Here is a 25,976-nt window from a genome sequence, read left to right as displayed (position 1 = left end):
ATCATTTTTCTTGAAACCTTACATAGCTGACAGCATGCTGAAGGCTGGAAGATACCAGGGTTGTAAAAGATGACAAAATCCCAAAATTTTGTATTTGGCCAACCCTCAAATTTTTGGAAAATATGGATAATTTGTTCATCTCTGGAGACCTCTTCAGGTCTTTCCACTCTATTACAGACTTATTTTTGTCATTGACAAAGCACAAATCTACCCCCACCAAACCTATACTGTAAATAACATGCTGAGACTCCTGAGATACATAACTCATCTGTCCTCGAAATTCACATCATTAACAACAACCCTCTGATATCTATTTATTATCCGACTTTGAATCCAATGGACTCTCCCAGGATTAGGCAAATGTGGACTATCCATACTTTAAAAGTCTTTGCCAATTAAGGAGACGAGTTTAATCCTACGAACAGCTTCCTTAACGTCTTTGTTCCTCAGGGTGTATATAACGGGGTTAAGCAGTGGGGTCACCACAGTATAACTTAGAGACAAGACCTTACTCAGGGTTGGAGAATTTTCTCTTATTGGAAACATATAAACGATAAGTAATGTTCCATATAACATGGAGACCACAGTGAGGTGGGAGCTGCAGGTGGAGAAGGCTTTATGTCTTCCGGTATTGGATGGGATCTTCAGGATGGTGAGGACAATGTACACATAGGACATAACAATGACTATGAAAGGGCAAAATCCATTTATGACTCCAATGATTAAGATCTCAACATAAATGATGGTTGTGTCGGAGCAGGAGAGCTGCATTATGGGTTGGAAATCACAATAAAAATGGTCAATGATGTGAGGTCCACAGAAATGTAAACTATTGATAGAAAGCACATACATCAACATCACCATAAAACCCATCACCCAAATGACACTGACTGACGTCACACAGAACCCGTAACTCATGATGGAGTGATAGCGGAGGGGGTTACAGATGGCCACATACCGGTCATAAGACATCACCGACAGGAGAAGACATTCCGAGGAGTCTGATATGACAAAGAAAGAAAACTGGACAATGCAGCCGATGAGAGTCATAGTACTCCCGCCATACAGGACGGAGTGAAGCAGGACGGGGACAATATCTGAGGTCAGCAGGAGGTCAAAGATGGATAGCTGAGTAATGAAGAAGTACATGGGGGCCCGAAGGGAGTTACTCAGTAGAAATAGGAGAATGATTAAAAGGTTTCCAGAAACGGTTGCACCATATATAAGAGCCAGCAGTGAAGAGAACGGGATCCTGAAACCACGAAAATCTGTCAATCCCAGGAGAATAACGGAGGTGACGTTATTTATAAGCGTTGTCTGAAACCAAAAAAAAAAGAAACAAAATTTCATGACAAGACAATTTTTTTTTTCCAATCTGACACCAATTGTTGGTATTGTCAACTTACAGTCTGCGGCATTTCGTAGCAATCTGATTACATTCCCTGACATCCTTAGCACTGGCATATGTGCAGGCTCAAGAAATTCCCAGCATGCCTCCTTGGCAGATTTTAAGCTCACTGATGCCATATTGTTACCCCTACCTTCCTTTACTGGACTGGTCCCAACAGAGTACGGCTGAGCCTCCCATGCACTACGTAAGACTAACCATTGTAGACCCTGTTACATGTTAGGAGAGTTTGTAAAGCAACGTGATCTACTGATACATTAAAGCAAGGGGATATACTGACTATACTATACGTGTCTACAGAGGTGACAACAATAGGCTCGGCCTACAGTCCACATCTCTGATCTGATGAATGTTCACAAAGCTAACCTCCATTTATGTTACTAGATTATAGAGGCGTCATCTTAGAGCCTTGTTCAGAAGAGCAGAGATGAGGATTCCAGCCTCAGCCATCTGAATGGCACTGAGCAGCCTGCAATGTAGGAGGATACAGGACAGGTTTGCTTCAGAAATGAAATAGTTAAAAATATTTTGTCTGAAAACATGGTAATAAATACAAGAATAAGACACCGTAATAAATGGTGTTACGTGGATGTGACACAACATTCATAGGATCTATAAGGAGAATAGAGAGAATCCATAGGCCTCGAGTTCAAGGAAGTTCCGATTTTTATATAGAGGATACATAACCCACATTAGGTAGGCGGATGACAGCCAGCCACGCTCCACCATGTCACACATGATGATAATTGAAATATATTAAACCCAAATAAATGTATTATTTGGCCAAAGAGACAGGGATTTCCGGAAAAGAAAGAAATATAGATGGGAAGAAACCAAAACGTGTCTAAAGCCTTTAGGTGATACCGTTGTGTGTACAGATGTGTCCTCCCTTAACGTAGCTTTAGTTTGGTTAAAGTCTTCCCAACCCATTGTAAAGTCATAGCAATCTAAGAAAAACCTTTAAAGGCGACAATTCTCACTAATCCTCCAATGGGATGGAAGCCAAAAAAAGAAAAACTGAGAAGTTGTGGTGTAAGCTGTGAGTAAGAGACATCGTGTAAGAAGTGGTCCCAGTATCCTCCAGTCTGTCCAGCACTGGTTCTGCCATGAGGACTTTGTGGGCACTGCCCTGTGCTCTGTGGTTACAATGAATGGTGGAATCCCCTGCTACGTATGTGATACATCCAGCTCTGCTATATCTGTACATTAATGAACACGTTCAGTACTTACTCCCGGGTTTTCCTGGTTGTGGAGGTTTCCCATATCTGTTTCTATGTGTGACAGCTGTGTATAATCCTGTGTGTTATATGGTAATATTAGGAGAGTATATGGCAGTATACGGAGTCCTGCTGTATATATAATGTATACTATATCCATAAACAGGTATTTTATAGCTTCACTTTTCTTGTTTTCATACCTGATAGGTCCTGAGAGAGACTCACAGACATCCCCGGAGCTCCGATGTAGAGAGACAGAGATAGAATCTCCATGGAATTTATTATCATTGTTTTCATCATTTACATCATTAATCATATTGTTCTTATTATTAGTAGTATGACTCCCATTGCTGCTCTCAAAGACTGAGCCCCATAGCAAACTTTTGACGTACACCCCTATGACATAGGGACTGTTTTACTGCCCCCCCCAGTATAATGCCCCATTTACACACACTATCATATCTCAAAGTTGCCTCCATAAAGTAGACCATCCCATAGAGGCCCCTTCACACTGTGTAATGTCCATAGAGGTCCCATAACACGATATAATGTCCCATAGTGACCCCTGCACACAGTATTATACCCCATAGTGGCCCCTGCACACAGTATTATCCCCCATAGTGGCCCCTGCACACAGTATTATGTCCCCATAGTGGCCCCTGCACACAGTATTATCCCCCATAGTGGCCCCTGCACACAGTATTATGTCCCATAGTGGCCCCTGCACACAGTATTATACCCCATAGTGGCCCCTGCACACAGTATTATCCCCCATAGTGGCCCTGCACACAGTATTATGTCCCATAGTGGCCCCTGCACACAGTATTATGTCCCATATTGGCCCCTGCACACGGTATTATGTCCCATAGTGGCCCCTGCACACAGTATTATACCCCATAGTGGCCCCTGCACACAGTATTATCCCCCATAGTGGCCCCTGCACACAGTATTATGTCCCATAGTGGCCCCTGCACACAGTATTATGTCCCATATTGGCCCCTGCACACGGTATTATGTCCCATAGTGGCACCTGCACACAGTATTATACCCCATAGTGGCCCCTGCACACAGTATTATACCCCATAGTGGCCCCTGCACACAGTATTATGTCCCATAGTGGCCCCTACACACAGTATTATGTCCCATAGTGGCCCCTGCACACAGTATTATGTCCCATAGTGGCCCCTGCACACAGTATTATGTCCCATAGTGGCACCTGCACACAGTATTATGTCCCATAGTGGCCCCTGCACACAGTATTATCCCCCATAGTGGCCCCTGCACACAGTATTATGTCTCATAGTGGCCCCTGCACACAGTATTATGTCCCATAGTGGCCCCTGCACACAGTATTATGTCCCATATTGGCCCCTGCACACAGTATTATACCCCATAGTGGCCCCTGCACACAGTATTATACCCCATAGTGGCCCCTGCACACAGTATTATGTCCCATAGTGGCCCCTGCACACAGTATTATGTCCCATAGTGGCCCCTGCACACAGTATTATCCCCCATAGTGGCCCCTGCACACATTATAATGTCCCATGGTGGCCTCAATGATGTTTGTTGCAAATTTAGCTAAATTTTGGGTTCAGCAGTACTCAAAATCTTTGTGGTACACCACCCTCAAACTATTATTATACCGTCGGGTCTTTTAATGACATTACAAACATGTCATTATGGGTCGCAACACTGGCCAGACACTTGTGACATCTGTGACCTCCCTACTGAGGCCCAAGCACAGTAGGGATATCAGTGCTGGACCCTCCAACCCTTATACTCTGGGGTCTGTAGAGACCCTCAAGTATAATAATAGCAGTATTTGTTCACTTAACAATCATGTCAATGGGACCCCCTAGAGGGCAGAGAGGGAGAGGAGGTGGCCATGAGCAGCAGTGGGGATCATAAGTAAATAGGGCTTATTACCTGCTGAGGTTACTCCAACACGTAACAGCTTATTATATAAAAAAAATAAAAAAAAGAAGTCTGGGCCCACTGGGGTCCCCTAAGGTCGTGACCCCTGTGGCAGCCACTGTGGTGATACCCTGGTGATGACCAGTGATGGGTTCATTATAGTGTGTGGAGGTAGTGATGGGAGCCAATATCCTGTGAGTGGCCACTACTCTGTCCTCCTCCTCCTCGACCTCTCCTCTGCCTTTGACACAGTTGACCACTCCCTCCTGTTAGAAATTCTCTCATCCCTTGGTATCTCAGACCTGGCCCATTCCTGGATCTCCTCATACCTCACCGACCGCACATTCAGCGTCTCCCACTCGCACACCACCCCCTCACCACGCCCTCTCTCTGTAGGTGTCCCCCAGGGCTCCGTCCTAGGACCCCTCCTGTTCTCCATCTACACCCTTGGCCTGGGCCAACTCATAGAATCTCATGGCTTTCAGTACCATTGCTATGCCGATGACACCCAAATCTACATCTCTGGACCAGACATTACCTCCCTGCTGGCCAGAGTTCCAGATTGTTTAGCGGCCGTAGCCTCCTTCCTCTCTTCCCGCTTTCTCAAACTCAACATGGATAAAACAGAGTTTATCATCTTCAGCCCATCCTGTATGGCCCCTCCACCTGACCCATCTATCAAAGTTAATGGAACCACAATTACCCCTGTCCCACAGGCCCGATGCCTTGGGGTAACCCTGGACTCTGACCTATGCTTCAAGCCACATATTCAAGCCCTCAACACCTCCTGCCGCCTCCAGCTCAAGAACATCCACCGAATTCGCCCCTTCCTCACCCAGGAAACTACCAAGATGCTTGTCCAGGCCCTCATAATCTCCCGCCTAGACTACTGCAACACCCTTCTCCATGGACTCCCAGCAAACACCCTCGCCCCCCTCCAGTCCACCTTAAACTGCGCTGCTCGCTTAATCCACCTCACCCCCCGATCTTCATCGGCTGCTCCCCTCTGCCAGTCCCTCCACTGGCTACCTATAGCCCAGCGAATTGAGTTCAAGCTACTAACGTTAACATACAAACCCATCCACAACCTGTCCCCTCCATATATCTCTGACCTAATCTCACGCTACCTGCCCACACGTAACCTCAGATCCTCCAATGACCTCCTACTCCGCTCTGCCCTCATCCACTCCTCACACAACCGTCTCCAAGATTTCTCCCGTGCATCCCCCATACTCTGGAACTCCTTACCACGACACATAAGACTGACCCCCACAATCACAGGCTTCAAGAAGGCCCTGAAGACTCCCCTATTCAGGAAGGCCTACAACCTCCAATAACACTATCACCGCACCACCATCTGTACAGTCTCCCCCTCTCCTTCTGTCTCTACCCCCCTTCCCTCATATATTGTAAGCCCTCGCGGGCAGGGCCCTCTACCCCACTGTGCCAGTCAGTCATTGTTAGCATTATATCTACCTGTATATTCTGTGTATTGTATGTAACCCCCAAATGTAAAGCACCATGGAATTAATGGTGCTATATAAATAAATAATAATAATAATAATAATAATAATAATAATAATAATAATAATAATAATAATAATAATAATAATAATTCTAGTGTGTGGGGCATTAGGGGCAAATATTAGTGGGGTTGGCCATGGATTGGAGTTACCCCTGTGGCATCCAGAGACATGTAAAATTACAGAAAGCAATACGCACACTTGTTACTCACCTCTCCCCTGTGCCCCATTATCCACCACCATTGTCCGTTCAGTCTCATGCCAGCTCCTCATTACTAGAAGTCCTCTCCTTCATATGACCACTGGAGAGTGACCGGAGACATCACTCACATACGTCACCAGCGTTTCACCATTGGCTGCAGATGTCACTAATTGGTCTCAGCAGTCACATGAGGTGCAGGAGCAAGAAGTGTCTGGTACGAGACTTAATGGACACGGACAATGGACAACAGAGTGCCAGGGAAAAGTGAGTATGATATTTTTTTTTTTTTATTTTACGACCGCCTGGCTGTCACATGGGATCATCCACCTTTCTAATAGGCCATCAATGTTACATCTGGTGGGGTCCAACAGCTGCAACCCCTAAAGATGATGATGGTTACCAAAACCAGGAGACACACTGCTTGCTCGCCATACAATGCATAGTGATGGGTTTAGGTACGGCAGTGGTGCACATTGTATGGAGGGTGAGCAGAAAACTGGTGTAAATGGAGACAAATCTGATGGGCCAGAAAAGTGGTGTGACTTTATTAATGGCTTGTATACCATGAATGGTAGGATGAGTCCCTACAATCAGTTCCACAGGTGGGCTCTAGACATCATAGTCCGACACTGGGGCGCCTATAGGTGTCCTCCTCTCTGATATTAGGAGGGCAAGGGGCCACACAGTGGGTCAGTGGTTAGCGCTGCAGCCTTGCAGTGCTGGGTCCTGGTGTTCAAATCTCGCCAAGGGCATAAAAACCATCTGCAAGGAATTTGTATGTTCTCCCCGTGTTTGCATGGATTTCCATCCCATATTCCAAAAAGACATACTGATAGGGAAAAATGTACATTGTGAGCTCTATGTGGGGCTCGCAGTCTGCATTTAATTAAAAAAAAAAAAAAAAAAAAAAGATATTAGGATGGCCTGGAAGATCTCAAAGATAAATCCTTGTTTGCTGGTGCCACAAGAGCTCTGACCACCACAGACACAGTTCTGGTTTTGGTCCCCTATATTCTGCTCATTCTGCTTAATATCTTTATCTTTGTCTTTCTCTGCTTTTTCTCATTGTCTGAAGCCAGATATTGGACATGTACCTGGTATTTGTTGTTTAGTCTACTGTATTATTAACATTACATTAGGTCTATTAAGTAGATATGAAACGACTTGGGGAAATGACCCTCGCTCCATTGACTTCATTGACTTTTTCAATAGAATCCTATTAACTTTCCATTTATTAGGGGTTAAATAAGAAAAGTTTGTTCTTCTTTGAACTTTTTGTGTTTGGTTACTACAGAGCCATTACATCTCTATCTGACCCAGAATGTGGATGGATCAGAAAATAATGGGATATTTCACATGTGGTGAATGTAACAGAACTGAAAGGTGGTGGAAACAACCCCTTTGTTTGCCTTAGAAGGAGTCTGTCAGCAGAACCCATCCTTTAAAGTGAGCCCTGCAGATAGATAGGTTAGGGTCAACTCAATGAAATGGTGATTCACTTTGTATATTAGTGTTTCTTTTGCCAAGATATCAACATTTTTGTCTTTGCTAACCACGAAGGACACTGACACTTACCTTTTTGGAGCAATGGCTTCTCCATTGTTGCTCCAAATAACTAATTTGCATATTGACAAAAACAGCAATATCTTGTCAGTATCTTGATAAGAGTAAAACTATATGAAATTCAGTTGACCCAAACCTATCTATTTGCTGGGCTGGGTTCTATACAGTGACACAATACACAAGGGGAGGCCAAGCATTGGGGTATGGTGGCGTCATGTGTATAACCCTCCATGCCAGCTTACATCTTTGAGAAGGGACACTGGCTTGTTGGAGACTTTATGCTACAAACATGCAAACTTACTGTTTCACAATGTGTGTCAGTGAAACACTGGATTCCTGCAACAAATAATAGTGTGTTCTTTAGTCTTCACCAATCACGACTAGAGATGAGCGAACACTAAAATGTTCGAAGTTCGAAATTCGAATCGAACAGCCGCTCAATGTTGTGTGTTCGAACGGGTTTCGAACCCCATTATAGTCTATGGGGAACATATACTCGTTAAGGAGGAAACCAAATCCGTGTCTGTAGGGTCACCAAGTCCACTATAACACCCCAGGAAATGATGCCAACACCTCTGGAATGACACTGGGACAGCAGGGGAAGCATGTCTGGGGGCATCTAACACACCAAAGACCCTCTATTACCCCAACATCACAGCCTAACAACTACACACTTTACACACTCAATACCACCTCTCAGACAGTAGGAAAACACCTTGAAACATGTGTATTTGGCACTTGCAGTGAGGAGAGCTTGTCACCAGCAGTGAATTTGGCCCTTGTAGTAAGTTGAGGTTGGCACCAACATTTGTTTTGAAAGTCAGGGTGGATTGAGACTCTAAACAGCAGAGTTTGGGCAAATTCATGGTGGAGGGAGCCTCTAAAAACCCCAGTTTGGGCAAATTCATGGTGGAGGGAGCCTCTAAACAGCCCAGTTTGGGCAAATTCATGGTGGAGGGAGCCTCTAAACAGCCCAGTTTGGGCAAATTCATGGTGGAGGGAGCCTCTAACCAGCCCAGTTTGGACCAATTCATGGTGGAGGGAACCTCTAAAAACCACAGTTTGGCCAAATTCATGGTGGAGGGAGCCTCTAACCAGCCCAGTTTGGACCAATTCATGGTGGAGGGAGCCTCTAAATAGCCAAGTTTGGGCAAATTCATGGAGGAGGGAGCCTCTAACCAGCCCAGTTTGGACCAATTCATAGTGGAGGGAGCCTCTAAAAACCCCAGTTTGGACCAATTCATGGTGGAGGTAGCCTCTAAAAACCCCAGTTTGGCCAAATTCATGGTGGAGGGAGCCTCTAAAAACCACAGTTTGGCCAAATTCATGGTGGAGGGAGGCTCTAACCAGCCCAGTTTGGACCAATTCATGGTGGAGGGAGCCTCTAAAAGCACCAGTTTGGCCAAATTCATGGTGGAGGGAGCCTCTAAACAGCCCAGTTTGGGCAAATTCATGATGGAGGGAGCCTCTAACCAGCCCAGTTTGGACCAATTCATGGTGGAGGGAGCCTCTAAACAGCCAAGTTTGGGCAAATTCATGGTGGAGGGAGCCTCTAAACAGCCAAGTTTGGGCAAATTCATGGTGGAGGGAGCCTCTAAACAGCCAAGTTTTGGGAAATTCATGGTGGAGGGAGCCTCTAACCAGCAGAGTTGTGGGAAATCAGGGTGGAGGGAGCCTCTAACCAGCAAAGTTGTGGGAAATCAGGGTGGAGGGAGCTTCTAACCAGCAGAGTTGGGGAAATCAGAGTGGAGGGAGCCTCTAACCAGCAGAGTTGGGGAAATCAGGGTGGAGGGAGCCTCTAACCAGTAGAGTTGGGGGAAATCAGGGTGGAGGGAGTCTCTAACCAGCAGAGTTGTGGGAAATCAGGGTGGAGGGAGCTTCTAACCAGCAGAGTTGGGGAAATCAGAGTGGAGGGAGCCTCTAACCAGCAGAGTTGGGGAAATCAGGGTGGAGGGAGCCTCTAACCAGTAGAGTTGGGGGAAATCAGGGTGGAGGGAGTCTCTAACCAGCAGAGTTGTGGGAAATCAGGGTGGAGGGAGCCTCTAACCAGCAGAGTTGTGGGAAATCAGGGTGGAGGGAGCCTCTAACCAGCAGAGTTGGGGGAAATCAGGGTGGAGGGAGCCTAGTATTAGCAGAATTGTGCAACGCTTATGGTGGATGAGTATGAGGATGCGGAGGAATTGGAGAGGTTGAGTACAGACATGGAGTTTCATGTTGGGGTGCTTTACACAGGTGGGCACGAAAATGAAGGCTCTATCCAGTGGTGGTTCATTTTTATCAAAGTGAGCCGGTCGGCACTCTCAGCTGACAGACGGGTGCGCTTGTCAGTGATGATGCCACCGGCTGCACTGAACACCCTCTCAGATAGGACGCTGGTGGCAGGACAGCACCTCCAAGGCATATAGGGCAAGTTCAAGCCACAGGTCCAACTTCGACACCCAATACGTGTAGGGCTCAGAGGGGTCGGAGAGGACAGGGCTGTGGTCGGAAAGGTATTCCCGCAACATGCGCCTATACTTCTCACGCCTGGTGACACTAGGACCCTCCGTGGCGGCACTTTGGTGAGGGGGTGCCATCAGGGTGTCCCAGACCTTAGACAGTGTGCCCCTTGTTTGTGTGGACCGGTGAGAACTTGGTTGCCTACTGGAGGAACTGCCCTCCCTGCCGCCAACGTCACATGCTGGAAACATCTCCATCATATTCTGCACCAATTGCTTGTGGCAAGCATTGATGCGATTGCCCCCCCCCCCTACCGGAATAAAAGAGGAGATGTTGTTTTTATACCGGGGGTCAAGGATAGCAAAGATCCAGTACTGGTTGTCCTCCATGATTTTGACAATACGCTTGTCGGTTGTAAAGCACCCCAACATGAACTCAGCCATGTCTGCCACAGTGTTAGTTGGCATGACTCCTCTGGCCCCACCGGAAAGTTCAATCTCCATTTCCTCCTCATCCTCCCTTTCTACCCATCCGCGCTGCAACAATGGGACGATTCGAAGTTGCCCGGAAGCCTCCTGTATCACCATCACATCATCGGACAACTCTTCTTCCTCCTCCTCCTCCTCCTCCTCCTCCTCCTCCATTAAACGCAGTGAAGCGGACAGATGTGTGGACCTACTCTCCAGCTGTGACGGATCGGATGCTATCCCTGACTCCTCTGTGTGATCTGAGTTATCCCTGATGTCAATCAGGGATTCTCTCAGAACACACAAGAGCGGGATTGTAAGGCTCACCATCGCATCCTCAGAGCTCACCCTCCTTGTGGACTCCTCAAACACCCGTAGGATGTCACAAAGGTCTCTCATCCATGGCCACTCATGGATGATAAACTGAAGCAGCTGACTTTGTGGCACCCTAGGGTTTTGTAGCTGGTATTCCATCAAAGGTTTCTGCTGCTCAACCACTCTATTCAACATCTGAAACGTTGAGTTCCAGTGCGTGGGGACATCGCACAAAAGCCGGTGTTGTGGCACATGCAGGCGTTGCTGGAGAGATTTTAAGCTAGCAGCGGCTACTGTTGACTTGAGAAAGTGGGCGCACATGCGCCGCACTTTCACCAGTAGCTCTGGAACATTGGGGTAGCTCTTTAGGAAACGTTGCACCACTAGGTTGAAGACATGGGCCAGGCATGGAACATGTTGGAGTCCGGCAAGCTCCAGAGCTGCTACCAGGTTCCGGCCGTTATCACAAACGACCATGCCTGGGCCCAGGTGCAGCGGCTCAAACCATATTGCCGTCTCATCGAGGAGGGCATCCCTCACCTCGGAGGCAGTGTGCTGTCTGTCCCCCAAGCTGATCAGCTTCAGCACAGCCTGCTGACGTCTACCAACGCCAGTGCTGCAACGTTTCCAACTCGTAGCTGGGGTCAATCTAACAGCGGAGGAGGAGGCGGTGGCGGAGGAGGAGGCGATGGAGGAGGAGGAGGAGGGGGGTGTTCTTCTCGTGTCCCTGCCAGGAATGTTAGGTGGGGAGACGAGGTACACCGGGCCAGTTTGGGAAGCAGTCCCAGCCTCAACTACATTCACCCAGTGTGCCGTCAGTGAAATGTAGCGTCCCTGTCCGCATGCACTTGTCCACGCGTCGGTGGTCAAGTGGACCTTTGTGCAAAGCGCGGAACTAAGGGCCCGCCTGATGTTGAGTGACACGTGCTGGTGCAAGGCGGGGACGGCACACCGGGAGAAGTAGTGACGGCTAGGGACGGCATAGCGAGGTACCGCAGTTGCCATCAGGTCCAGGAAGGTGGGAGTTTCAACAAGCCGGAACGCCAACATCTCCTGGGCCAGCAGTTTAGTGATGTTGGAGTTCAAGGCTTGCGCGTGTGGGTGGTTAGCAGTGTATTTCTGCCGCCGCTCCAATGTCTGAGAGATGGTGGGTTGTTGTAAAGAAGCGCCTGATGGTGCCTTTGATGGTGCAGGAGAAGGAGATAAGACAGGAACAGGGGAGGATGAGGAAGAAGTCAACAAAGTGGCGGAGGCAGATGAAGTGGTGTCCTGGCTCGTCCTCTGGAGTGCATCGCCAGCACTGTGAGCAGTGGCAGAGGCAGAGGCAGTGGCTTGAACGGCGGGCGGCCTTTGTCCTGCCGTTGCTGCCTGCCACTGATTCCAGTGCTTGGATTCCAAATGATGGCGCATTGAAGTGGTGGACAGGTTGCTCTTCTCAGAGCCCCTAATCAATTTCGAGAGGCAAATTGTGCAGACAACACTATATCTGTCCTCAGGGCATTCATTGAAAAAACTCCACACCTTCGAGAAACGTGCCCTCGAGGTGGGAGTTTTTCGGGGCTGGGTACGAACTGGAACATCTTGGGAGATTCTGGGTGTGGCCTGGCTTCGCCTAAGCTGCTGACCTCTGCCTCTAGCTACCCTTTTTGGTGCTGCACCTGCCTCAACATCCACACTACTTTCCCCGCTTGACACCCCCCCTGTCCAGGTCGGGTCAGTGTCCTCATCATCCACCACTTCCTCTTCCAACTCCTGTCTCATCTCCTCCTCCCGCACAATGCGCAGGTCAACTGGATGCCCTGACGGCAACTGCGTCACATCATCGTCGATGAGGGTGGGTTGCTGGTCATCCACCACCAAATCGAACAGAGATGGAGGAGACTCTAGTGTTTGAGCATCTGGACACAGATGCTCGTCTGTTAGGTCCGTGGAATCGCGAAATGGAGGGGCAGGTTGAGGGACAATGAAAGGAGCGGAGAACAGCTCTGGGGAGCAGAGACAGTTGGGGTTATTGTTCTGTGAAGATTGGGAATTTTGGGAGGAAGGAGGACAAGACTGTTGGGTAATAGGAGGAGAGGAGGCAGAGGCTGACTGGCTGCTGGAAAATGTGCTGTAAGCGTTATCCGACAGCCATTGCAAGACCTGTTCCTGGTTCTCGGGCCTACTAAGGTTTGTACCCTGCAGTTTAGTTAATGTGTCAAGCAACCCTGGCACTGTGGAGCGGCGCAATGCTTGCTGCCCCACAGGAGTAGGCACGGGATGCCCTGTGGCTTCACTGCTACCTTGCTCCCCAGAACCATTCCCCCGACCTCGCCCACGGCCTCGTCCACGTCCCTTTCCGGGAGCCTTGCGCATTTTGAATTCCCAGTCAGAAACTGGCACTATATGGCAGTAGCAAGAAATAAGGGTATTTGTAACCCCAATATATTCTTTGCATTCCCAGTCAGATAATGGCACTATATGGCAGTAGCAAACATAGTGGGTGTATATAGCCCCAATTCTATTGCTAGGGGACTTCCAGTGTATTTCTGGGGTGAAGGTGGGGGGCACACCGTTGGAACGGGGATCGGGGGTGTATATATAGGGTATACGGGAATACACTGTCAGTGTATTCCATTCAGGATCCTGGGACAGCTGGGTTGTGGCGATTGAGCCCGTCAGTGCCACGTTACACTGACAAGCTTCTCCCTGGAATTTAGCTCTTATAAGAGCTGTTGGTTGTCTTCTCCTTCCTATCCTAGCCTGTCCCTGCCTACCCAGAATCTAAGCCCTAGCTAGCTGGACGGAAACCTCCGTCCCCGGTGAATTGTAAGCTCAGAATGACGCGAAGCTGGGCGGCGCTGTTCTTTTAAATCAGAGGTCACATGTTTTCGGCAGCCAATGGGTTTTTCCTACTTTTTTCAATGTCACCGGTGTCGTATTTCCTGTCCCACCTACCCTGCGCTGTTATTGGAGCAAAAAAGGCACCAGGGAAGGTGGGAGGGGAATCGAGTAATGGCGCACTTTACCACGCGGTGTTCGATTAGATTCGAACATGGCGAACAGCGTAATATCCGATCGAACATGAGTTCGATAGAACACTGTTCGCTCATCTCTAATCACGACTAGATCACGGTTATGTCCTTGGTGATGACTCCAAGTCAGGACATTGCTTCCAGGAGTCATACAACGTCAACCAGTCACACTTTCTTAACTTTCAGTACCATCATTTTAGGTCAAACTCTGTTGCTATGGGCCCTTGCATAGTTGTTTTTTTCTGGAAAAAAAAAATATTTATGAATATAAAATGATCAGGCATCACATTGGAGGGATATATACTTGTCTACCTTTCGTTTACCTCTAATTTGGTCAGGATTCAATTTCTTAGGAAACCAATTTAACATCATAACAATTTACACAATCTCTGGTGGTGGCAGCATTGGAGGCTGGCCTGGAGAGGAGCATGGGTACAAGTGTAGATTATAGTCCCCTAGTCATATACTGTGTGGGGACACAAAAGAAGGTTATATACTCTGTGGGATCCAAAACAAAGGGAGGCAATATACTGTGTGGGGGCAAACAAAAAAAAAATTGAACCATATTATGTGTTGGTGACTAGTAAGCCACATTATGTGACATCACTTTGTTCTGTCTTCAGCCAGAAGATCCCCAGTATTCTATAGCTGTTTTACTGTGTGTCCAGTGCTGTGGACCTTCTAGACAAAGACAAAACAACAAGCTATAGGTGTCACAACAGTTTCTCTAAACCAGAAGGTCTCATAGGGCTTCTCACCACACTATTTTCTCCAGCTATAAGGAATTTCATATTTACCTATTTTTCCTGCAAAGTGTTGATGCGTTGCCCAACTGTGCACCTCTTTTAATGTCTTTCCGGCCATGTTGTCGCCAATCTATGGTATCACTTGTGTTACTATAGTGCAGGTGACAGAGTAGCCGGCAGGATAATAGAACAGGTGCACAGCATAGCAGCCAATAGAACAGGTGCACAGCTGGGAGGACAATAGTAGATGTGCACAGTCAGGAGGACAATAGAAGAGGTGCACAGTGAGGAGAATAATAGAAGAGGTGCACAGCCAGGAGGACAATAGAAGAGGTGCACAGTCAGGAGGACAATAGAAGAGGTGCACAGCCAGGAGGACCAATAAAATAGGTGCACAGTCAGGAGGACAATAGAAGAGGAGAACAGTCAGGAGGACAATAGAAGAGGTGCGCAGTCAGGAGGACAGTAGAAGAGGAGCACAGCCAGAAGGACAGTAGAAGAGGTGCACAGTCAGGAGGACAATAGAAGAGGTGCACAGTCAGCAGGACAATAGAAGAGGTGCACAGCCAGGAGGACAATAGAAGAGATGCACAGTCAGGAGGACAATAGAAGAGGTGCACAACCGGGAGGACAACAGAAGAGGTGCAGAGCCAGGAGGACAATAGAAGAGGTGCACAACCGGGAGGACAATAGAAGAGGTCCACAGCCAGGAGGAAAATAGAAGAGGTGCACACCTGGGGCCACTTCAGCTCTTTGTAGGAAAAATAGGTAAGTATTGAAATTTGTGTGGCCTGTATCTGTATGTGATTCTAATTTGGAGTGGGGTGGGGAGAATTATTACCTGTGGAAATACTAATGGCCTTTTGAAGTTATTGAGCTTTCTGAAAGCCTTATCAAGTTCATTATGTTCCAGATCCCATATTCTTCATACTTTACTCACTGAAACAACCTGCAATGATGATGAACATCCTGTGATCTAAGCCAGGATGTTCCACTTTTTGCTGTTGGTTCCAGTTGGATCAAGCTTTGCTTGACACAGTTAATCCAGTCACTTACATCAGATCCGAGCCCCTTCCTCACTATTAGACAAGTTTGAGCTTCTGGAAAGCGTCTTTAAAGTCTTTGTTCCTCAGGGTGTATATAATGGGGTTAAGCAGTGGGGTCACCACAGTATAAATCAGAGACAAGACCTTGCCCAAGTTCAATGATTTTCCCTTTGCAGGAAACATATAGACAAAGATTAATGCCCCATAAAGTATAGAGACTACAGTGAGGTGGGAGCTGCAGGTGGAGAAGGCTTTGTGTCTTCCAATATTGGATGGGATCTTCAGGATGGCGAGGACAATGTACACATAGGACATAACAATGACTGTAAAAGGGCAAAATCCATTCAAAACACCAATAATAAGAATCTGTACATGGATTATGGTTGTATCAGAGCAGGAGAGTTGCATTATGGGCTCAAAATCACAATAGAAATGGTCAATGATGTGTGGTCCACAGTAATACAGGTTATACATGGAGATAACATACATCAGCATCACCATAAAACCAAACAGCCAAATACTACTAACAGACATAAGACAGAATCTCTGGCTCATGATGGAGTGATAGCGGAGGGGGTTACAGATGGCCACATACCGGTCATAAGACATCACTGACAGAAGAAGACATTCCGAGGACTCGGACATAACAAAAACAGAAAATTGCACAATACAACCGATGAGAGTCATGGTAAATCCACCATTCAGTACAGTGTGAAGCAGGACGGGGACAATGTCCATAGTCACCAGGAGGTCACACAACGAGAGCTGTGTAAGGAAGAAGTACATGGGGGACCGAAGGGATTTACTCACTGCATACAAGATTATTATAAGAAGGTTTCCTGAAATGGTCACACAGTATATAAGAACCAGTAGGGAGAAAAATGGGATTTTCAAGTTAGAAAGATTTGTGAACCCGAGAAGATCAACAGAAGTGACGTTATTTGTAAGTTTTGCCTGATGGAAAAAAACAAAACAAAAGACAATTTGTCAATTTACACCAGAATAGTGCCAATGTAGAAAATGTAAAAAAAAAAAACTTTAAAAAAATTAGTTAAAACATTGCTATGTTCTATGCAGTGATGTTACTATGTATCAAGATGAGACGAATACAAATCTGAGATGAAATTAAAAAAAATAAATATAATTAAACCTTCATCCTACTGAGAGATGGAGAGAAAAGTGTAGAAATCTTAGTCATTGTGTATGTGAGAATCACCTCCGCTTTGTTTTTTAGGATTTCCATTTCTGAGTTTATTCTAAGATAATATTTCGAAACTTCTCCAATCCTAGAATAAAGCAGCGCCCCCGGAGTATATTACTAGGACCGTAAACACGTCCATACAGTACGACAGGAATGATACAACGTATAGATATGTGATCCTTCTCTCGCTACATTTATAGAGATCCAGACACCTGCAAAATCCTGAGAGAGATCCAAGAACATCCCCCGAGTAACACTCCTCTAATCAGAGACAATCTGCCGGGACGTCATTTGTCATTGTCATTGTAAATCATCTGAAAGGATACTTAAATTATAAAAAATATTAAAATAAATTAAATGTATTATAGAATATTTAAATCAGTAAAAAAGAGTATACATTTAAAAAAAATTCAAATGACAGAATTTTAATTCTAAATTTTAATATTTAATATACAAATTCTAAATAATAAATATCTAAAAAAATTCAACTTAAATAAACGCAGCATTTTATAGTTAAACAAAAATTGAATTACAAATTTTATTTAACTTCTTAACATTTTATAAACTGTTTGTGTTTTGAAAAACTCTGCATGTTAAAGGGCTTGTCCAGACAAAAATGGAGAGTCCTTTTAAAGTTTAAATTAGCTGGAGGCAGTGGAGGAAAAAAATTACTCACCTCTTCTCATTGCTCCAATGTCCTCACCGTCTCCTGGTTCATCTGCTGCGGCGGCGTCTTTCAATATTGTGCTGAAGTTTCTCATTGGGCTCACTGGTCACATGACTGCTGAGGCCAATCAGCAGCTTTAGCACAATGCTGGAAGAGACCCGGAAGGGAGGACACCGGAGCAACAGGAGTTTTACGTTGTTTTTTTTTTTTTTTGGGGGGGGCAGATTTTGATGCCACTGAAACCAGAAGTGGATTGAGTGAAAGGAAGAAAGGAAGACAGATAGGTGGCACATCATAGCTACTCCTAGGTTTAGTTTAAAAAATATAAAATAAAAAGTGACATTTTGCACAATATCTATAATCCGGCGTTGCCCTATGTACGATCTTTGGCACATTAATCATCCCACGGATCGGTCATATAGTTTCTATTCCCTTTGCACTAATACTCATACCAGAATGGATTACTCTTTTGAGAATGCCTTAGTGCTCCGCCTTTATAAGGGGGCCTCAACTGGTTCCAGTACTTGGTCTGACCATGCTCCGATAATGACAGAGCTGAACACGACACCGTTCCTGATTCCACCTTGCATTCTTTGCTTAACCTCATTCAAAAACCTGGTCGAGACCTTCTAGACTGTACGGATTATAGATCCATTGCACTTTGTAAATGTCGACCTCAAGATGTTCACCAAAATTTTGGCTTCCAGACTTAAGGCTTGTATCCCATCTCTGATTCACAAAGATCAGGTTGGATTTGACCCTTGTAGGAGAAAAACACTAAGAGGATGATCAATTTAATTGATTTTATCTCCAGATCAAATTCTGAACTTTTGGCGCTCAGCTTGGATGTGGAGAAAACATTTGATCACTTGGGTTGAGCTTCTGAGAGTAAAGTAGGACTGGTAAAGTAGGACCCAGAACCGCAGCCATCCCGCAGGCCGCCCCAGTTTGCGAGCCGGGTCCAGCCTCCACTACATTCACTCTGACTGTCATTATAGAGCTTTCCATTTATTAGGGGTTAAATAAGAAAAGTTTGTTCACCGAACTTTTTGTGTTTGGTTACTACAGAGCCGTTACATCTCTATCTGACCCAGAATGTGGATGGATCAGAAAATAATGGGATATTTCACATGTGGTGAATGTAACAGAACTGAAAGGTGGTGGAAACAACCCCTTTGTTTGCCTTAGAAGGAGTCTGTCAGCAGAACCCATCCTTTAAAGTGAGCCCTGCAGATAGATAGGTTAGGGTCAACTCCATTAAATGGTGATTCACTTTGTGTATCAGCGTCTCCGTTGCCGAGATATCCACATTTTTGTGGACACTGCCGCTTACATTTTTTGGAGCAATGGCTTCTCCATTGTTGTCTAAAGGGCTAATTTGCATATTGACAAAAACAGAAATATATTAACAATATCGTGATAAGAGGAAAACTCTGTGTAATTTATTATACCCAAACCTATCTATATTCTGGGCTGGGTTCTCCCTTTAGGTCGGTAGTCCTGTAACTTAGGATAACATCTGACAAGTAGAACATTTGATATCTGTACCTGCTTATTGCAATGCATAGGATATATCTGATTTGTATGCTACATGTGATATGGTAGTTACATGTGCATAGCCTACCCGTCCTGTTCAATTAACCTTTCAATGTCAAACATACTGAGTAACACGGCCAGAGGTTGGCTGAGCATGCTCTGTTGTATAACCCTATGTATATGGGCTCAGGCTGAGTAACACAATACTCAAGGGGAGGCCAAGCATTGGGGTATGGTGACGTCATGTGTATAACCCTCCATGCCAGCTTCCATCTTTGAGAAGGGACACTGGCTTGTTGGAGACTTTATGCTACAAACATACAAAGTTACTGTTTCACAATTGCTGAAATGTGTGTCAGTGAAATACTGGATTCCTGCAACAAATAATATTGTGTTCTTTAGCCTTCACCAATCACGACTAGATCACGGTTAGGTCCTTGGTGATGACTCCAAATCAGGGCATTGCTTCGAGGAGTCACACAACGTCAACCAGTCACACTTTCTTAATTTTCAGTACCATCATTTTAGGTCAAGACTGATAAACTCTATGGCTATGGGCCCTCGCATAGTTGGTTTTTCTGGAAAAAATATTTATGAATATAAAAAGATCAGGCATCACATTGGAGGGATACTATATATACTTGTCCACCTTCAGTTCACCTCTAATTTGGTCAGGCTCCAATTTCTTAGGAAACCAATTTAACATCATAACAAGCTACAAAATCTCTGGTGGTGGCAGCATTGGAGGCTGGCCTGTAGAGGAGCATGGGTAAGTGTAGATTATAGTCCCCTAGTCATGTACTGTGTGGGGAAAAAAGGAGGTTATATACTCTGTGGGATCCAAAATAAAAGGAGGCCATATACTGTGTGGGGAAAAAAGCAAAACAAAATGGAGCCATAGTATGTGTTGGTGACTAGTAAGCCACATTATGTGACATCACTTTGTTCTGTCTTCAGTCAGAAGGTCCTCAGTATTCTATAGCTGTTCTACTGTGTGTCCAGTGCTGTGGACCTTCCAGCCAAACACAGAACAACAAGCTATAGGTGTCACACCAGTTTCCCTAAACCAGGGGATCTCAAAGGCCCCCTCACCACACTATTTTCTCCAGCTATAAGGAATTTCATATGTATGTATTTTTCCTGCAAAGTGTTGATGCGTTGCCCAACTGTGCACCTCTTTTAATGTCTTTCCGGCCATGTTGTTGGCCAATTTATTGTATCATTTGTGTTACTATAGTGCAGGTAAGATAAGATAATCCTTTAATAGTCCCACGTTGGGGGACAGGGTAGCCGGCAGGATAATAGAACAGGCGCACAGCTTAGCAGCCAAGAGAAGAGATAAGCAGCTGGGAGGTACCGCAAAGCCAGGAGGACAACTGTCCTCCTGGCTGGTTCACAGCCAGGAGGACAATAGAAGAGGTGCACAGTCAGGAGGACAATAGAAGAGGTGCACAGCCGGGAGGACAATAGAAGAGGTGCACAGTCAGGAGGACAATAGTAGATGTGAACAGCCAGGAGGACAATAGAAGAGGTGCACAGCTAGGAGGACAATAGAAGAGGTGCACAGCTGGGAGGAAAATAGAAGAGGTGCACAGTCGGGAGGACAATAGAAGAGGTGCACAGCCTGGAGGACAATAGAAGAGGTGCACAGTCAGGAGGACAATAGTAGATGTGCACAGCTAGGAGGACAATAGAAGAGGTGCACAACCGGGAGGAAAATAGAAGAGGTGCACAGTCAGGAGGACAATAGTAGATGTGAACAGCCAGGAGGACAATAGAAGAGGTGCACAGACAGGAGGACAATAGAAGAGGTGCACAGACAGGAGGACAATACAAGAGGTGCCCAGTCAGGAAGAAAATAGAAGAGGTGCACAGACAGGAGGACAATAGAAGAGGTGCACAGCCAGGAGGACAATAGAAGAGGTGAGCTGCCAGGAGGACAATAGAAGAGGTGCACAGTCAGGAGGACAATAGAAGAGGTGAGCTGCCAGGAGGACAATAGAAGAGGTGCACAGTCAAGAGGACAATGGAAGAGGAGCACAGCCAGAAGGACAATAGAAGAGGTGCACAGATAGGAGGAGGACAATAGAAGAGGTGTACAGATAGGAGGAGGACAATAGAAGAGGTGCACACCTGGGGCCATATCATTGCTTTGCGGCAAAAATAGGTAAGTATTGAAATCACCAGATTTGTGTGGCCTGTATCTGTATGTGATTGTAATTTGGAGTGGGGTGGGGAGAATAATTACCTGTGGAAATACTAATGGCCTTTTGAAGTTATTGAGCTTTCTGAAAGCTTTATCAGGCCCATAATGCTCCAGATCCCATACTCTTCAAACTTTACCTACTGAAGCAAACTGTAATGATGATGAACATCCTGTGATCTAAGCCAGGACGTTCCACTTCTTGCTTTTGGATCCAGTTGGATCAAGCTCTGCCTGACTCAGTTAATCCAGTCACTTACATCAGATCCGAGCCCCTTCCTCCCTATTGGACAAGTTTGAGCTTCTGGAAAGCGTCTTTAAAGTCTTTGTTCCTCAGGGTGTATATAATGGGGTTAAGCAGTGGGGTCACCACAGTATAAATCAGAGACAAGACCTTGCCCAAGTTCAATGACTTTCCTTTTGCAGGAAACATATAGGCAAAGATTAATGCCCCATAAAGTATAGAGACTACAGTGAGGTGGGAGCTGCAGGTGGAGAAGGCTTTATGTCTTCCGGTATTGGATGGGATCTTCAGGATGGCAAGGACAATGTACACATAGGACATGACAATGACTATGAAAGGGAAAAATCCATTTAAAACAGCAATGATAAGAATCTGTATATGGATTATGGATGTATCAGAGCAGGAGAGTTGCATTATGGGCTCAAAATCACAATATAAATGGTCAATGATGTGCGGTCCACAGTAATACAGGTTATACATGGAGATAACATACATCAGCATCACCATAAAACCAAACAGCCAAATACTACTAACAGACATAAGACAGAATCTCTGGCTCATGATGGAGTGATAGCGGAGCGGGTTACAGATGGCCACATACCGGTCATAAGACATCACCGACAGGAGAAGACATTCCGAGGACTCAGATATAACAAAGACATACAACTGCACAATACAGCCGATGAGAGTCATGGTAATCCCTCCATGTAGGACAGTGTGAAGCAGGACGGGGACAATATCTGTGGTCAGCAGGAGGTCACACAAAGAGAGCTGTGTAAGGAAGAAGTACATGGGGGACCGAAGGGATTTACTCACTACATACAAGACCATGATAAGAAGGTTTCCGGAAATGGTTGCACAGTATATAAGAACCAGTAGGGAGAAAAATGGGAATTTCAAGTTAGAAAGATTTGTGAACCCGAGAAGATCAACAGAAGTGACGTTATTTGTAGGTTTTGCCTGGAGGAAAAAAATAGGACAATTTGACAATTTACAGTAGAATAGTGCCGGGGTCTAACCATAAATCTGAACTAAGTGAACATAGGAAATGTGGAAAAAAAAAAAACTTTAAAAAAAGCAGTAAAAACATTGCTATGTTCTATGCAGTGATGTTACTATGTATCAAGATGAGACGAATACAAATCTGAGATGAAATAAAAAAACTATAATTAAACCTTCATCCTACTGAGAGATGGAGAGAAGAGTGTAGAAATCTTAGTAATTGTGGATGTGAGAATCACCTCCGCTTTGTTTTTTAGGATTTCCATTTCTGAGTTTATTCTAAGATAAAATTTAGAAACCTCTCCAATCCTAGATATAAGGCAGCGCCCCCCGGAGTATATTACTAGGACCATAAACACGTCCGGACAGTACAATAGGAATGATACAATAGATACATATAGATAGATACATAGATACATAGATAGATACATATAGATATGTGATCCTTCTCTCGCTACATTTATAGAGATCCCGACACCTGCAAAATCCTGAGAGAGATCCAAGAACATCCCCCGAGTAACACTCCTCTAATCAGAGACAATCTGCGGGGACGTCATCATGTTTATTACAAATAATCCGAACGGATATGAAAATTAATAAAATATTAAAATAAATTAAATGTATTACTTATTATTTAAATCAGTGAAAGAGTCAAAAAGTAGAAAAAAAAATAAATTAAAATTACATAATTTGAATTCTAAATTTTAATATTTAATATATAGATCCAAAATAATAAACTTATTTATTTCTTTTTTTTAAATGCAGCTTAATTAAACGCAGCCTTTTAAAGTTTGGAAAATTGAATTGTAAATTTTATTTAATCCCTTCGCCATATTTCTGAAAAAAAAAAAACTGTGTAAAATGCAACATTTTCAAAACTCAAAGCCAGGAGTGGATTGAGCAAAAGGAAGACAGATGGCGCATCATAGCTACTCCTTGGTTTAGTTTTAAAAAAAATGTAAAAAAAATGTGACATTTTCCACAATATCTATAATCCGGCGTTGCCCTATGTACGATCTTTGGCACATTAATCATCCCACGGATCGGTCATATAGTTTCTATTCCCTTTGCACTAATACTCATACCAGAATGGATTACTCTTTTGAGAATGCCTTAGTGCTCCGCCTTTATAAGGGGGCCTCAACTGGTTCCAGTACTTGGTCTGACCATGCTCCGATAATGACAGAGCTGAACACGACACCGTTCCTGATTCCACCTTGCATTCTTTCCTTAACCTCATTCAAAAACCTGGCCGAGACCATCTAGACTGTAAGGATTATAGATCCATTGCACTTTGTAAATGTCGACCTCAAGATGTTCCCCAAACTTTTGGCTTCCAGACTTAAGGCTTGTATCCCATCTCTGATTCACAAAGATCAGGTTGGATTTGTCCCTTGTAGGAGAAAAACACTAAGAGGACGATCAATTTAATTGATTTTATCTCCAGATCATATTCTAAACTTTTGGCGCTCAGCTTGGATGTGGAGAAAACATTAGATCACTTGGGTTGAGCTTCTGAGAGTAAAGTAGGACTGGTAAATTCTTGGACCCAGAACTGCAGACTTCCCGCAGGCCGCCCCAGTTTGCTAGCCGGGCCCAGCCTCCACTACATTCACCCTGCCTGTCACTATAGAGAAGCAGCATCCCTGACCACATGCGCTTGTCGATGTGTCGGTGGTCAAGTGGACCTTAGCGCAAAGCACGGAAGTCAGGGCCTGACTGATGTTATGAGACACGTGCTGGCTGGGAAGGCAGGGACGGCACACCAAGAGACGTAGTGATGGCTAGGGGCAGCATAGTGAGTTGCCGCAGCTGCCATCAGGTCACGGAAGGTCTGAGTCTCCACTAGCATAAACACCAACATCTCCAGAGCCAGCAGTTTTGAGATGAGGCTGTTGAAGGCTTGGGCATGTGGGTGGGTTACGCTGTACTTCTGCCTGCAATGAAACGCCTGGGAGATGGGGAGTTGCTGGGAAGAGGCGCATGATGGTGCAGGAGAAGGAGCAGAGGCAGGAAAAGGGGCAGATGAGGGTGAACTCCCCAAAGTGTCAGAGGCAGATGTGGAGGTGTCCAGGCTGGTGGTCTGGACTGTAGCACCAGCACTGGAAACAGTGGAAGATTCAGTGTCGGCAACGCCAGCCAACGATTGTCCTGTGTTTGCTCAATCCCACTGAGCTCAATGCTGGCCTTACAAATGACGGCGCATGGCTGAGGTGGTCAGGTTGCTTTTCTCAGAGCCCCTATTTAGTTTTGAGTTGCAAAGTGTGCAAAACGCACTCAGATTGTCCTCAACGCATACGTTGCAAAATCTACTGTACACAACATCGAGGGAGGTGGCCAACATGGGCAAGTTTTGGGCGAGTGGACAGTACAGGGAAAATCTTGGTCCTTGCTGTTTCTGGCCTGGCTTCTGTGAAGCAGCTGTCCTCTGCCTCTGGACATGCCTCTGCCTCTAACTGTAGCATGACCGCAACCTTGCTCCCCAGCTGCATTTCCACGCCTCGGGGCATGTCCTCGTTCACGTCCCTTAGCGCTAGCCTTACGCATTTTGTGATGTATACAAATGTTTGGGTTTTTTTGTATACAGTACACAGAGGCTAGATATATTGAGTGTATATTGGGTCATATATAATCAAGGGCCTCAATCTCTGCTGGTAGCTCAGCTTAAGGGACTCTAACTTAATTTTGACTGACTCACATTAAGGGCCACAAAAGTGAATTTTTTAAGGTCCTACCACATCACACACACATACACAATGACAGTTAAAGGTGGGGGCTGTTGGATTTCTTATTGCTTATGCCATCTGTGGTTGTCATGGTTAACCTGATTTAAAGGGGTTCATGCTCATGTTTTTTTTTTTTTTTCAAAGGTTTCAAAGTATTTAGACTTTCATAGAGGTTCTATTGAGTTTGTAAAGTGTCCAGTGGAAAGGATGGGATTGGATTTCACATAAGTCTGCCATCTATGGCCACTCATGGTGCAGAAACTGAGGGAGCTGATTTTGATGAACCCTTGGGTTTTGGAGATGGAACTCCATCAAAGGTCTCTGCAGCTCACACACCCTGCTCAACATATGGTATCTAGGGTTTCAGCATATGGTGACCTCGCACAACGTTGCCAGAGTGTATTGAGGCTATCACCAGCTACTGTAGACTTACAGAAGTGGCCACTCTTTTATCAGTAGCTCGTGAACATTGGTGTAAGTTGTTAGAAAACGTTGGCACCACCAAGTTTTTAGGTCCTATATACTGTATGACAGTATACA

The 25,976-nt window shown here is 45.4% G+C and overlaps 3 protein-coding genes across 3 annotated transcripts; all 3 read right to left on the bottom strand.

Annotated features, from left to right (window-relative positions):
- Nucleotides 1–378: 378 nt before the first annotated feature.
- On the bottom strand, nt 379–1,418 carry LOC142204277 (olfactory receptor 5P64-like). Its single transcript, XM_075275585.1, has 2 exons — nt 1,407–1,418; nt 379–1,317 (listed from the first exon to the last, which is right to left on the bottom strand). The coding sequence occupies exons 1-2, from the start codon at nt 1,416–1,418 to the stop codon at nt 379–381; spliced, it is 951 nt and encodes a 316-aa protein (XP_075131686.1).
- Nucleotides 1,419–15,893: 14,475 nt separating this feature from the next.
- LOC142204276 (olfactory receptor 10C1-like) lies at nt 15,894–19,417 on the bottom strand. Its single transcript, XM_075275584.1, has 3 exons — nt 19,350–19,417; nt 18,341–18,485; nt 15,894–16,811 (listed from the first exon to the last, which is right to left on the bottom strand). Exons 1-3 carry the CDS (start codon nt 19,415–19,417, stop codon nt 15,894–15,896), a joined length of 1,131 nt encoding a protein of 376 aa, XP_075131685.1.
- Nucleotides 19,418–21,747: 2,330 nt separating this feature from the next.
- On the bottom strand, nt 21,748–25,220 carry LOC142204275 (olfactory receptor 5V1-like). Its single transcript, XM_075275583.1, has 3 exons — nt 25,185–25,220; nt 23,959–24,120; nt 21,748–22,668 (listed from the first exon to the last, which is right to left on the bottom strand). Exons 1-3 carry the CDS (start codon nt 25,218–25,220, stop codon nt 21,748–21,750), a joined length of 1,119 nt encoding a protein of 372 aa, XP_075131684.1.
- Between the last annotated feature and the right edge of the window lie 756 nt (nt 25,221–25,976).

Source organism: Leptodactylus fuscus, chromosome 5 (genome assembly GCF_031893055.1).
Source record: "Leptodactylus fuscus isolate aLepFus1 chromosome 5, aLepFus1.hap2, whole genome shotgun sequence".
NCBI lineage: Eukaryota > Metazoa > Chordata > Amphibia > Anura > Leptodactylidae > Leptodactylus > Leptodactylus fuscus.
The sequence above is the reverse complement of the archived record's forward strand: the minus strand, read 5'-3'. Positions and strand labels throughout refer to the sequence as shown.